The 15840-nt window shown below is 33.5% G+C and overlaps 1 protein-coding gene across 1 annotated transcript in view; it reads left to right on the top strand.

The window, feature by feature from the left end:
* The window catches only part of COPG2 (COPI coat complex subunit gamma 2), a 129594-nt gene that overhangs the window by 22110 nt on the left and 91644 nt on the right, over positions 1 to 15840 (top strand). The window contains exon 6 of the mRNA XM_081283661.1: positions 15755 to 15830. Within this exon, the coding sequence (XP_081139787.1) occupies positions 15755 to 15830 (76 nt within the window). The remainder of the gene's footprint in view (positions 1 to 15754; positions 15831 to 15840) is intronic.

The following is a 15840-nucleotide window of genomic DNA, read 5'->3' as shown; positions in this document are numbered from 1 at the left end:
GCCCTTACTACCCCCAGACTTCCAGAAAGGTTGAAAGGACCAAGCTCACTGGGTAAAGGTGCTCCCCTTGCTCTCCCCTTGCTTTATTGCGCGTTAGAGCCTTGCCAAAGAAGCCTTGATCGTTCTTTCAAGGACAATCAAGTATATTGAGCATTCAATGATACTATCCTATCCATTACTAGAAGGACTCACCCATTGAAAGTCTACATCTGAGGAGTGCTTAGATTCTGGAAGTCTGTTCTCAGGAATGATCCTTCACTCAGAAGTATTGTTGTGGGGCTGGTTGGAGGGGTGGATATCAATATGTGGTAAGTTGTATTCCACATCTCAGTAAAACAGATGAACAGTTCCTTAACCATGAGTTGGGACGAAATAAATGAGTTGTAGAGATTGTCACCAGGCACAAAGTTTTGAAATCATTTGTGGGATAATGTGTGTGTTCGGTATGGAATGGGGGGTAGGTGATAGAGACTTTGAGATTCCTGAAGGAACTAAAGCCAAATCCATCCATTTGGGAAGAAATATAAAAGCCTGAAACAGTTTTTCTCTTTGAAAGGTGCAGTTGTCCCTGAAGAATTGCTTCTGAGGAGTGACTGCCAGGATGTGGTTTTGAACAAGAAAGGGAGTGAGACATTATAATCTAACTTAGCCTCCACTGTAGTGAAATTCCCATTCAAGGATCACACAGTGTTTTTTTGCTTTCTTTCTTTCTTTTTTAAAGACTGTAACCTTTATTTTATTTATTTGTTTATTGTCATTTGTTTTGTTTTTTATGTGGTGCTGAGCATCGAACCCAGGGCCTCACCCGTCCTAAGCAAGCACCCTACCACTGAGCCACAACCACAGCAACCCCCCCGCCCCCCCCCCCCCCCGTGGTCTTTTAATTGCAAGATCCAAAAGCAAATTTCCAGTCCACATTTATCTTGACTTCTTTCATAGTTTTAAAAAACATTTCCTGAAGTTCTATAATTTTGTGGCTTCCAGAAACCATTGTCCTACTTTTCCTCCCATCTCTGATGATCCTGTTTTACTCTTCTTTAGAAGTGGTTACTCTTCTGCCTGTCATCTAAATATTGACATTCTCGGAAGTTTATAGCAGTGCCATTGCTCTTTCTCAAACTTCTTATACTATTTAATACCCTGCACATTTCTCTCTGTGCCTGGAAGTATCCTATTTCCTTTTCCACATGGCTCATTGTATGTATTGACTTCTCTGTTCTTCTTGACAGAAATACCTATCTTCACACAAACTTTCCTAGTCTTGACAGGTTAGTTGTTATTCCCTTTGTTGTTCTCATAATAATTTTCTTCTACCTATATTCTAGTACTTTACTCTACTGCAGTTATTTGTATATTTGACTGCTCTCTGTACTGTTTCTTGAGAACAAAGAACCATATCTTATTATAACTTTGCATTTTTAATACCTGGAAAAGTTCTTTTCCTGTATGAGACATGCAACCAAAGTTTGTTGCAGGAGATAAACATGATATAATCCTTTTTCTCCTTCAAGTAAGGAGTTGGAATCATAAGGAATCATCGAGGATATCTCAAGAAAGCACTTAAACGTGGGCAGAGTGCAGAAAGTGGTTTCATTGATGGGTAATGAGAAACCTTTCTGTGTCTTGCTTCCCTTTGCTTTTTCCTGCCTTGTCTGCAAGCCAACTGACCTGAATTATTTGGATTAATAGTTACTCCCTTTTGAAATGAAATTGTAGCAGACTTTTGAGGAAAGATAATGAAATGATGCCACATCGTAAAACTTCCTTTCTAAGTTGTAATGAAATGAGCAATAGTGAATAAAAGTGAAAGCAAGGGACTTCTAGTTTCAGCTGACATAAAATAAGGCCATTACAGCCCATATTTCCCAGAAACTACAACAAAGATCCGTAGACAAAAATATAACGATGACTATCTGAGGCCTCCAGAAAGTAAATAGGAGCAGATGAATTAGGGAGAATAAACAGTGCTTAATGAATGACTAATATGGTAACAGTGAGTCCCATGGTAAATTATTCTTTATACCTGAGATTTGACCCAAGGGCAGGCTGAATCCTGAACTGTTTAGTGGGCAGGGTCAATAAGAATCAAGAGAGAATTAAATTTCTTTGGCCTGTACTTTACTTTGGTTGGTTTGGTTTCTTAAGGACCCTGCAGAGCATGGAGGAGAATTCTCTTTTTGTTGTTTGTTTTTTTTTTTCTCTTTTGCTCTCTTATTCCTGTCCTGAGGGTAGCCCCTGCTGTAGAACAACTTCTCTGTGATGTAACAATGGTGATATGGTCACCTAAAATCTCGAAATTAAAAACTATTTCTGAGCAAAGGGACTCCTGTTGTATGAGCATGTGTGTGGGAATCCAAGCTGTTATCATTTCTTTTTTTGTCGTCTTTCTTACCTATTTGTCCTGAGGGTGAGCTTGTGTAGAATTGTGAGTAGCACAGTGAGCTAAAACTGTGAGAGAACCCCATATAAGAAGAACTTGGAAAAAAAAGGTCGTTGACAACCAAAGAATATAGGAGAAATGACATGAGGAGACATTAGAAAAAATGGATGCCTTACCAAAGCAGCACATGTATGGAATACACCTGAAGGATCACCTTGATTATTGAGAGAAACCAAAAGCATAACAAAAGCTTTGAAATATGAACTGATATTGGACTAACATATACAGGACAGGTGTAACTTCCAATCTGGAACTAAATGAGTTGATTTCTTTCTAAAACAACAAAGTAAACATTCAAAAGTCTTTTAATAGGACCCAAAGTTTCAAAATATACTTAAATTGTCCAGGATTCAATCCAGAATCAATCAACTAGGGAAGTCTGGCCAATCCTCAAGGGAAAAGATAATCAATAGATGTCCTCTCCAAGAAGACCCAGTTGTGATTAGTGCTGCAGCTGTGCTTCATAAAGGTGGACACTCTTAAAATGGAGAGAAAGAAAAAGAGAAGAGAGGGCTCAACAAACTAGAAAGCAATGGATAGAAATAATCCCAACTGAGAATTGAGAGTAAAGATTGAAAAGAAAAATAAATAGCCCCACTGACTTTGAGACTGTATGAAAAAGAGCATAATATTCATGTCATTGAAGCTCCTGAAGAGGAGGAGAAAGGGATTGTTGCAGAACAAAATATTTCAAGAAGTAATGACTAAAATTTTTCAAAGTTGAGGAAATATATAAATTTACAGATCTAAGAAGCTCATTGCAATTTACACAAGATAAATATAAAGGAATCCACACTCAAACACATAATGAAACTGCTGAAAACCAGTTAAAGGAAAACTCCTGAAAGCAGCTAGAGAAAAACAAAATATTACATATAGAAGAACTTCAAAATAAATCACTCTGGACTTCTTATCAGAAAACATGTAAGTCAAAAGACAGTGGACACCATCTTTAAAGCACTGAAAAGAAGAGAAACTGACTACCCAGAATATTAGATAGCACCAGAAATATCTTTCAGAAATGAAGATGAAATTAAGAGTTCCTCAGAATAAGGCAAACTAACAGGTTTGTCACCGGAACACCTGCTCTAAAGGAAAGATTAAGTGAAGCTTTTCATGTTAAAAGGAAATACTAGAATGATCTTTAGAGAAAGGCCCAGAGCAACATCTTGATAACACTAAAAGAAAACAATTAAAAACAATTGCCCATCCAGACTTCTGTGCTCAGTGAAAACAACTTTCAAAAATGAAGGGGACATAAAGGCAACTTCAGAAATACAAAAACAGATTAACATGCAGATATTAAAGGGAGTTTTTAGTCAGAAGGAAAATGATGACTAAATGAAAATGTGAATCAACACAGAGGAGTGAAGAGGGCTGAAGATATAAGAAAATTTTCTAGTTATTTAAATAGCTAAATACAAATCATAATTTAGTTTGGTTTTTATAATTTATGAATGATAATAAAAATATGAGGCCAAGAGGAGAAATGGAATTTTATTGCTATAAAGTTTTTACTTTGTGTATGAGGTGAAATAATAGCATTTGAAGGCAGTCTGTGATAAGTTAAAAATGTTTGTTGTAAGCCCTAAAGCAAACACTAAAGTAACAATGCAGAGTTATAACTAATTAAAGCCTACAAAGGAGATAAACTAAATCATAATAAAACACTCAATCCAAAAGAAGGGGGAAAAGAAAAGAACAAAAACCAGATGAGATGAACACAAAAGAAGCAACAAGGTGATAATTTCAAACCTAACCACACCAATCCTATTAAAGGTGAATACTCTAAACACCCCATTTCAAAGGCATAGGTTGTTGGACTGGATTTTCTAAAAAGCCAGATCTAACTGTGCTTTTTATAATAATATAGTTTAAATATGTAGAAACAAATAGAAGTAAAAATTGTAAAAAGATAACAACATGCTAACTCTTAACAACAAGGAAGCTGCATTCTTTGTATTGATATCAGATAATATGAATTTTAGTATAAGTAATACTATCAGGGATAAGGGTTTCATTTCACCGTATAAAGAGGACATAATACTCCTGGTTGTTTATGCAGCTGTTAACAGGGTTCCAAAAACTGATAGAATTGCAAAACTGATAGAATTTGAAGCAAAAACTGATAGAATTGCAAGAAGAAATTGACAAATCCATAATTATAGTTAGCAATTTTAATACTTTTTTCTCAAAAATATAAGGCAAGTACACAGAAAAATTATTAAGGATGTGAACACTTGAACAACAAAGGCGATACTTGTTTATTTGCCTGTGGCATCTATGTAGAAAATTGGTAGAATCTAACAAAAGCTACAAGAAGTAATACGTGAGTTTAGCAAATTTGCAGAATATAAGATCAATATACAAAAATCAATTACTTTTCAATATATTAGCAAAGAATAATAATAAATTATAACTTAATACTATTTGCAGTAGCATTAAAATGTGAAATACTTTGGTGTAAATCTGTTGGAAGATGTATCACATATGTACACTGCAAACTATAAAACATTGCTGATACAAATTTAATAAGATAAATGGAGAGGTTAATTAGTTATAACTTTAATTAGTTATAACTCTGCACAATATTGAATGGCTCAATATTGTTCAGATACTTATTTTCTCCAGTTTGATCTACAGATCCATCAACAAACATCCCAGTAGGCTTTTTTGTAGAAATTGATAGTACTGATTTTAAAATTCATATGGGAATGCACTAAGGTGTTTATTTATGAAAAGGAAAGAATACAAATGGATAAATTAAATTCTCAGCTAAAAAATGAGATAACAAAATAATTCAAAAGAAGACATTGGGTAGGAAATATAGATCAAAGCAGAAATTAATGAAGAAAATAATGGAAAAATACATCTAATAAATCAAAATTCTGCTTTTTGAAAAGTTAACAAAATATGAAACCACTAATTAAATTGATAAAAAAGGAAATAAAAATAAAAGAGAAAAAGCACAAACACAAAATAAGAAATGACAAGGAAGAAATAATGAATACAACAGAAATGTAAAAATCCTAAAATAGATTTATAGAGCTCTTTGAAATAAATTTGACATCTAGATGAAATGTATAACTTCCTAGGGAAGTACAAATTGCTAAAAATGACCCTAATATTTTTCAAAAGCAGGGAAATACTAAAGTTATTTGCACTAAGGTCAGAAACAGGGCAAGAGTGTTCATTATCTTTATTGCTATTCAGCATTGTACTAGAAGTTTATGCAATGCAATTAGGAGAAACCAGTTTGAAACATAGAATGAATTAAGGGCTGGGGTTGTGGCTCAGTGGTAGAGCACTCACCTAGAATGTGTGAGGCACTGGGTTCAATCCTCAGCATCACATAAAAGTAAATAAAATAAAGGTATTGTGTTCATCTGCAACTAAAAAAACCAATTTTTTTAAAAGAATGAATCAATAAAGAAGTATAAAATTTCTTTTTAAATGATGTAATAGAATTCATGGAAACTCTAGATACTCAATAGTAAAGTGAACTCAAAAAAATTTAGTAGCAAGGTATAAAATTAACATAAAACTCAGAAGATTTCATATAGACACACAGAGGTCATAGTGATAGACCTTCCCATTTACAACAGGAACCAAACAGATTAAATACTTGGGAATAAATTTGATAGTACAAATATAAAACTTCTAAGAGGAAAAACAATTTAAAACCCCTTCTAGGGTCTACATGATCATGTCGCCTTAAATTCATATTTTTTCAGTTCTAAACCCCAAAGTGATCTTCACTTGGTAGAAGAGATTAGCTAGCTCTCTGTACTCTTTTTAATATTTTTAAAAATAAGGGCACTGATTCCAGTCATGAGGATTCAATTCCATGATCTAATCACGTCCCAAAGGCTTCATCTCTAAACCTTATAGTCAGATTAAGTTTCTACCCTCTTAATACCTTACAACAGGTATTAGATTGCAACACATGAACTGTTGGGGTACACAATCAAACCATTAGCAATCCATATCTCATACACACAAATAAACGGTAGATGAATAAGGAATATAAATTTTTAAAAAATGAAATTATACATATTATACTAGAAGAAAACATGGATATATTCCTCTTTAATAGTCATCTAAGGTAAGTTTTTGTTACTTATGACTAAAATTCCAGAAATAATAAAAGGTTGATGAATTTGAATACATGATTTTTGTAAAAGCATGTCAATGGAATATAAAATGAACTAAGGGTTTTTCATAGGTCTAAGTTGTGATACAAACAGCTCTTTTCAATTATTGTCATGGTATACTGCTTGACCTTGCCACCCATTTTATGATACAATAATGTGACAGTGGACTCTTGACTATGAGATACAATTGTTTTATCATATTCTATTTCACCTAGGAGAAGGCAGCCTAATGGAATGGTAATATAGCCTATCAAATACTCAGGTGAGATACCTGGTTGGAGATGGGACCCTGTGATTGGTTGGGGAATGTTCCTCCATGATGCAGTATATACATTGATTTGATGGCAAGTATATGGAAATGTCACCAATAAATACATGAGTCTAGGAATTAAGAAGTGGAAGTAGGACTGGACCATCTCACTCTCATTCCAGTGACAGAATATATGTATCTGCTATGGTTTAAACATTTGTGTCCCTGCAAAATTCATGTTGCAACTTAGTTCCTCATGTAATAGTATTAAGAAATAGGGCCTTTGAAAGGTGATTAGGCCATGAACTCATGAATGGGACTAATGCTTTTATAAAAGAGGCTTCAGAGAGCTGCCTTCCTCTCTTCCATCATCTTTTTGGCCATGTGAAGACACCTAGATGGTGCGATCTATGAAGAATGGGCCTTCATTGAATCTATTAGTGCCTTGATCTTGGACTTCCCAGACTCCAGAACTGTGAGCAAATAATTTTTTTTTTCTTTATAAATTACCCAGTCTAAAGTATTTTATTATACAAGCAGAATGGACTAAGGTGGCATATAATTGCCACCCTGAATTGAGATTAGAGGTCTAATTTCCGGCGGACAATGTTTTTGAGGGATGAAAGGGAAGATGCATTTCACTCTGGGCTCCTAGTTGTTGGTTGAGGAATTTTTCCAGCACAGAAATACCTGACACTTCTCCATTATACATGCCTAAGTGAGAAGTTGTCAATCATAGGCATCCCACACTCCCATGTCAGAAGATCTAGAGCAGGAAGTGAGCCAGTTTGCAGATCTGGAATTATGACTACTATTGGGTCACTTTGGATTCATGATGTTAGTGAAGGTAAAGAAGGTGCTACTATACTCATAGAGGTAACTAATTGATCTTGATTCCAGTCAGAAGCTAGGATTATTTCTATATATGGTGGTAAGGAGGACTTTTTCTAGAATTTACTTGGGTATATTTTAGTTCTTTTCATGCCTGTGACAATGGTGTATAGGGAATAAGGAACAATCAGTGGTCCAACTTGGGTATCAGATCCTTTAGGGTATTTGAATCAGCCACTGGACAAGTAACCAAGACTAGATGAAGTGCTGACTAAGGTTGAGGGAAAAATAGTATAGGTGGTTATAGGAAGGAGATGAAGTTTATCCAGTATGGTCTTAGAATTGCTGAGTTGTAGCAGCAAGGATTATACCAAGTTCTATTTATCTTCCTATCTTTAGTCTTCTGGTGGTTACTACCTTGAAACCTCAGTGGTAGATTGGAGTTAATGAAGGACATGTACAAATTTGAGGGGTGCACAGAATAGACTGTTTTAGATGCCTTTTCTGAGCCACTTTGCATGATCTCATCTTTGACTCAAGCTATGATGTGGTGAGCAATTCTTTGCAGGGTTCAGCCCACTCACGTTAATAGGGCCTGTGTGTTTGTTTTCCTTTGATGTTCATTACTCACTTGAAGTTCGCATTTTACTCCTCAAAAGCATGGAGGAATTGACATTCTGGGGTTAATATTCAGCCAGGGATCAATATCTAGTGGGTCTGAAATGTATTTCATAAAGCTTCTGAGAAGAATGCTTATTAAACAACCAGTTGCCTGTACCAGTGACCCACTCAAGAAAACTTCTTTATGTTGATTTTATTCCCTTTTCAACATCCCTGTGCTCTACTTGTCCTCTGAACACATTCCTAAGTAAAAGTCTTGTAGTCAAGCCTTTGCAGCTAGGGCAGCCCAAGCAAAGACAGAAGTATGGAGCATGATTAGCAAACTATTGCCCATGGCCAAAGCCACTACTAATTTTGTAAATAAAATTGTATTGAAACACAGCTACACACATTTTTTTAATGTATTAAGTATGCTGTATTCATGCTGAAGGATTGAATAGTGTGGAGGAGACATATAGCCTACAAAATTGAAAATATTTACTAACCAAACCTTTCTGGAAAAAGTATGCTAACTCTGTCTGCAAAATTATAAAAAAAAGAATGAGAGCCAAGAATAGTATAGCTAAGCAAGTTATCTTTCAAGTATAGGGAAAGCAATCAGGCTTTCAGAATTCAGGGACCATAATACCTATAAGCTTTTCTTTAAAAATTAAAAATTCAAATTATAGTAATCCAAAAGTCAAAAGAATGAATTCTGCAATAGCGAGAGTGTAGGAAATAAGTTAGCAGTAAACATTAAATTTATTCAGTTACAGAATTAGGTTAAACCACTTTCGGAATTATGGTTAAAGATAGAATTAAATGTTATAATGTGCATAATTATAAATTTTTTTCATGATAATACTAAAAGAATGATATTAACAAAAATAGAGAAGGGAGGGCAGATGAAAGAGGAGACATTGTGCACTAATTTTCTTGGCTTTCATAGGACAACTGTTTTATCTAAACTTATTGCAACCACAGAAAGAACTGAAGTTAGAATGTAAGTCTTCCACATTTCAGAAAAAAAAACCCCACAACACTGCAAAACACAACACAACCCTTATTGCTGTATTATCCAATCAAGTAGCCCTTAGCTGTATACACGTATGTGTGTACTTAAATTATAATGAACATTAGGGCTGGGGTTGTGGCTCAGTGGTAGAGTGCTTGCCTAGCATGTGTGAGGCACTGGGTTTGATCCTCAGCACCACATAAAAAATAAACAAAATAAAGTTATTATATCCATCTACAACTAAAAATAGAAAAGCATAATGAACATTAATTAAAGTTAAATAAAATTTAAAATTCAGTTACATAGTTTTGCTTAGTATATTGTAAGCGCCCAGTAACCACATCTAACTATGGCTACTGTGTTGGATAATGTAGAACATTTCCATCATAGCAGAAAGTTCTATTAGTGCTGCCTTATAGGAAAAAGAAGTGTTCAGAATAGTCCTAACACAAAACAAATCAATGGAACTAACCCTAAACATGCCCCGTAAAAGAAATGCAGATTAGTTTAAAAATTAAAATACAACTAACTAGATACTATATACTGTAAAAAAGGTCATGAAGTCGGAATGTGAAAGGATGTATTGAAAGGAAGCTCAAGTGATAATATTAGGAAACTGGTTTTAGTGCAGAAAAGTTTTGAATGAGGAATACATTATAAATACTCTACCACTGAGCACTCTTACCACTGAGCCACAACCTCAGCTCCCTGACTATTATGCTTTATGAAGATTAATTTTTATGTAACTTATACCTTTATAATAGAAAAGTTACCTTTACAAGTACATTATAAATACCCAAAACAAGAATAGAACTATAATGAATTATTATTTACCAATTAATGTAGCATCAAAGTATAATCACCAAAAATCACACAAAAAAATATAAACAGAAACAAAATAGTATCAGTCCCTGTTAAAAATAGAAGGCAAAAAAAAAAAAACAAAACAAAACCCAACCCACCAAGGGGTAGAAAGGATCTGACTATTATGCTTTTTTTAAAATATTTTTTTTAGTTGTAGGTGGACACAATGCCTTTATTTTTATTTATTTATTTTTATGTGGTGCTGAGTATCGAACCCAGTACCTTACCCATGCTAGGTGAGCACACTATCACTGAGTTACAACCCCAGCTCCCTGACTGTTATGCTTTATAAAGATTAATTTTTATGTAAATTATACCTTTATAATAGAAAAGTTACCTTTACAAGTGATCATGGAAAACTTGTTAAGTGTTTAGCATACATTCATCCCCTGAAACTACTTAATTTCAGAGATTGGAAATATAGTAGAGACTATATTGTTTGTTACAGTGGAAACTATAAATTTATTTGAAAAGGAAATAACAATATTAAGGTACATAAAAATATACATAAAAATAAAAAAGAGGCCTCATCTTTTGCCTGAGTATAAATGAAAATTGAAATTGCAGTATATTTAAAAAATATGAATGATCAAAAGCTATTATTTCAACTAAAGTTATACTCAAAAGAATTTTTTTTTTTTTTTTGGTTATTGATAGACCTTTATTTTATTTATTTATATGTAGTGCCAAGAATCGAACCCAGTGCCTCACACATGCCAGGCAAGTGTGCTGCGCTACTGCTAAGCCACAGCCCCAGCTCAAAGGAAAATTTGCAGTTATTAGCACTGAAATTACTAAATGAATGTATTCCTTAGGGTTCTTCATTGACCATAGAATCTAGTTTGTAGACTTTTTAGAAGTCTAAAGAACCAACCTTGCATCCTACAGAGCCAGAAAGAGAACATAGGGGAAAATAATTCACACTACAGAAGTGTTTTAGCAACATACTGTTGCTGTGGTCACCTGCTAAGCACTGTAATACGTTCAAGAAATGTCCAAAGTTCCACCTCAGTCACACTAGAAAAAGCAGCTGTCTCTAACTAAAGTTCTTATTTCCTGGGGCTGGGGTTATAGCTCACTGGTTAAACACTTGCCTAGCATGTGTGAGGCACTGGATTCGATCCTCAGTACCTCATAAAAATAGATAAAATAAAGGTTGTGTCCATCTACAACTAAAAAATGAAAAAAAAAATCTTATTTTCCTACACATTGCCTACTTCTGTATTTAAATGGACTTAGTTATGTCTACATGGCAGACTTAGGTCATATGTGTGTATCCTAGCTGCAGAGAGTTTAGGAAGTTTGATTCTTAGTTTTCCAGCAGAAAAGGAAAGCAAATGTTAAGGGATATTTGAAGTATGTTTGTTTTCAGTGTTTCAACTTATAATATTCTGCAGTGAGAAAATATGAAAAGCAATGAATTATGTATTTTATTTATGAAGTCAGAAAAATTATAAAAGCCCAGGGAAAGCCATAGGAAGATGTTAGCAATGGTAATCAGAGATGAATAAAAATTGATTGAGAAAAATAATAGATAATTCAGAGCAATTTTTTCTATGAAAACATAAATTATCAAAACTGACCCCCAAAGAGACAGAAAGCCTTAAGTAGACCATACTGGTAAAATAAAGTGATTGCACTTAAAGGCTTATAAAAGTGTTGTATAGAAAACTAGAGAATGATATTACGTATCATTTCTAATAGAAAGGTCTTAAATAAAATTTTGACAAATAGAATTTATCACAATATAGAGGGCTCATTTCAGGGATTCTTTAATGTGAGAAATTTTTCAAATATAGTTTCTTGTAGTAATAGATCAAAGGTAAAAGCCACATAATTATATGCCCAGAAGATATTTGTCAATATTCAATACCTGTTCTTTTTAAAAAACTCTAAGAGAAAGAGTTGTCATAATTAAAAGAAAGCATTATAGTTAACTGGAAACATACTTACTACGTCAGGAACAATATGAAATAACCAATATTACCACTGTTCTATACATATTAACCAGTAACTGCAAGATAGAAATAATACTGTAAAGAAAGTGGCAAAATTATTATTTAACATGATTGACTAATATAACAAACTTTTTGGATTTGAATTCCCCTACCCTTTTGCTTTCCAGACAAGTTATTCTGTGTTTTGGTGGTTTTTTTTTAATATTTATTTTTTAGTTGTAGTTGGACACAATACCTTTATTTTATTTATTCTTATGTGGTGCTGAGGATTGAACCCAGGGCCTTGCACATGCTAGGCAAGCACTCTACTGCTGAGCCACAACCCCAGCCCTGGTATTTTTTTTAATCTATAATAGTACTAATCCCTTCTCATTAGGATTTTGTGGAGATTAAATTAGTAGTATTCCTATATTCAAATGCTTATTAGAACATATAATAAAAGGTACAATTTATAGTGGCATACAAAAATGATGAAATATTGAAAAGCAAATTTAAATGTATAGGGCCTATCTCAATGAAACTTAAAACTATTGAGGAACATTTAAAGAAGGCTTGGAAAATTGAAAAAAAAATCCATCCTTTGTTAGCCTATGTGTTAAGTACAGGACACTTCCAAGTAAAAATTTTTTTTTTAATTTTGGTTTTTAAAATTTGTTCTTTTTAGATATACATAACAGTAGAGTGTATTTGACATATTATACATACATGGATGTACAATGTCTCATTCTTGTGGTTGTATATGATGTGGAGTTACACTGATCATGTATTCATATATGAACATAGGAAAGTTACGGACGATTGATTCCATTTTCTATTCCCATCCTGCCTCCCTTCCCTTCATTCCCCTTTGTCTAATACTTGAACTTCTATCCCCTCACCTTATTGTTTGTTAGTACCTGCATATCAGAGAGAACATTTGGCCTTTGTTTTTTTTGGAATTGATTTATTTCACTTAGCAGGATAGTCTCCAGTTCCATCCATTTACCAGCAAATGCCATAATCTCATTCTTCTTTATGTCTGAGTAATATTTCATTGTGTATATATACCACATTTTCTTTATTCATTCATCTGTTGAAGGGCATCTAGATTGATTTCATAGCTTAGTTACTGTGAATTAAGCTGCTATAAACATTGAAGTGGCTGTGTCACCATAATATGCTGATTTTCAGTTCTTTGGGAATAAACTGAAGATTGGGATAACTGGGTCAAATGGTGGTTCTATTCAAAGTTTTCTGAAGAATATCAATACTGTTTTCCAGAGTGGTTGTACCAATTTGCAGTCCTACCAGCAATGTATGAGTGCACCTTTTCCCCCACATCCTTGCCAACATTTATTGTTATCTAAGTAAAATGTTAATATTTGGCAAATGATTCTAAATCTCATCTGAAATAGTCTGACAATAGCCAGGATAACTTAGATAAAGAATGAGGGCAGGGAAAACCTCTCTCAATTAAAAAAAAAAAAATTGTATGGTGGTATAGTAGTTAAAATAAACTTCCACTGAAAAGGATTTAAAAAAAAAACCCAAACAAGAGTAATATAAGAGAAAGTACAGAAATAAACCCAAATTCACATATGACTTTAGTATATATATATTTTTTTTTAAAAAAGAGAGAGTGAGAGAGGAGAGAGAGTGAGAGAGAGAATTTTTAATATTTATTTTTTAGTTCTCGGCGGACACAACATCTTTGTTGGTATGTGGTGCTGAGGATCGAACCCGGGCCGCACACATGCGAGGCGAGCGCGCTACCGCTTGAGCCACATCCCCAGCCCTGACTTTAGTATATAAAAGATGGCATTGCAGATTATTGCTGGAGTCTGATTATATAAGTGCTCATATGAAAAGATTTTCAAGTTATATTAAGTAAAAAAAAAAAAAAAGTGAAAAAAACCCCCAACATTCCCAATCAGTGCAAAAATTTAAAAAAGAATTATTAAGCTGGGATAAAGGCTACCATTTGGGGGGTGGGAAAAGCAATATGGATTTCTATTCTACAAGTTTCACAAAAGTTAACTCACTATTTTACTTTGATCCTATGCATATCTATTTTCCTGACAATCTTTTACCAATAATTTTAGAATTCATTGATATTACTTGCCTGATTTTATTATTATGGTGGTTGAAAATGGTCATTTTCCCCCCATTTTTATCATTTATTGCTTGACGTTCTTTAAAAAATAACTTTATTCCCTTTAAAAAAATGCCTTTAAAATTTTTTTTTTTTTGGTCATCAGTTTGGAATCCTGGACTTTTATTCTTTCTGTTATAAATCATTTCTATCATTATATAATTTTGTGATGCCATGTTATTCCAAATTTGAGTAATAGAAACCTCCATTTTAAATTTAATTGGAAAACTGTAAATTTTGTTTAAAAAGAATGGTTAATAAATCATTTATATGTAAACAATGTAAATTTATACTGCCACTAAAAAGATATTTTAGAAATATTTATGTGTTTTAGAAATATTTGTATATTTTAAAATACATGGATAGATAGTAAGTGCTGATATGGAAAAATTCTCATATTATTAAGTAAAAAAGGAAAGGTGTCAAAGGAGTGAACATCCATTGATGTACATTTTGATAATGTGTATACCGTTTTAAAAACTTCTTTAATAAAGAACTGTTCATAATGGTTGTTTCTAAGTGATATTAAAGGCTAGGTAGGTGGGCAGAGACTTAAGTATTGTTTTATACTTTTCTGAATATTTTAAAAATGTATTGTTAAATGAATTATATTTATAATTTTGAAAAGAAAGAAATCAGAGGACTCTCGGTTACTCTCAACTTTTTCCTCTGGTGTCCTAATGCTTTGAGTTGGGCTATTTTGGATTATGTAAGAGGAGTTGAAGAATGGGGAATTGATAGTTTGGGGATAGTGTAAGTGCATGGAAGACAAGAGAAGGGAGAGTCCTCCGTTAAAAACCTTCTTAAAGTATGTGTGTAGAATTTTGTTGCTCAGTCTTCATGTCTATACCTGTTTCTAAAGCTCAGCAGAAATATCTGAAGCTGTTGATTATTATTTTAGAAAGTTGTACAGGAGGGTGAGATAGACTTCATGGGTTAATAATTTTTGAGAGTTGCTTATAAAAAGTTCTGTCTACTAAAGGATTTGGGTGGATTTCAGCCTAGGCCTCTCAGTACTGTTGTCCTTATTTTATTTTTTAATGCAGATTTTCAATATTTTAAATTGTGTTTTTTTCCCTTGTTATTGTTTATGTGATTTTTATCTCTCTTTCCACTGGCATTAAGTTCTGTGAAGGCAAAGGACTTTGTTTTATCATTGTATTCTGTAGCTTAGAATAGTCCACTTCTAATAGATTTAGCACTTACAAAAAGAATATACTCTGCAGGGGCTGGGGTTGTGGCTCAGCGGTAGAGCACTATTCTAGCACATGTGAAGCCCTGAGTTCGATCCTCAGCACTGCATAAAAGTAAATAAATAAAATAAAGGTATTGTGTACAACTAAAAAGTAAAAAATAAATATTTTTTAAAAAAGAATTTACTCTGCAAACATTTGTTGATTCAGTAACTGTGTTAAGATAACTATGGGAACAATTGAGAATTAGCTAGGAGTGGACTCCTTAGGAAAGAACATTTCAATTGATGTCCATTTAACTAATTTGGTTTTTTTTAGTCTGACTAAGGACATGACTGGAAAGGAAGATATATACCGAGGTCCAGCCATCAGGGCTCTCTGCCGAATCACAGATGTAAGTTCTC

This window comes from Spermophilus citellus (genome assembly GCF_964194105.1).
Source record: "Spermophilus citellus genome assembly, chromosome: 3".
NCBI classification, from domain to species: Eukaryota; Metazoa; Chordata; class Mammalia; order Rodentia; family Sciuridae; genus Spermophilus; species Spermophilus citellus.
Note: the sequence above shows the minus strand (reverse complement) of the source record. Positions and strands in the feature narration are given on the sequence as shown.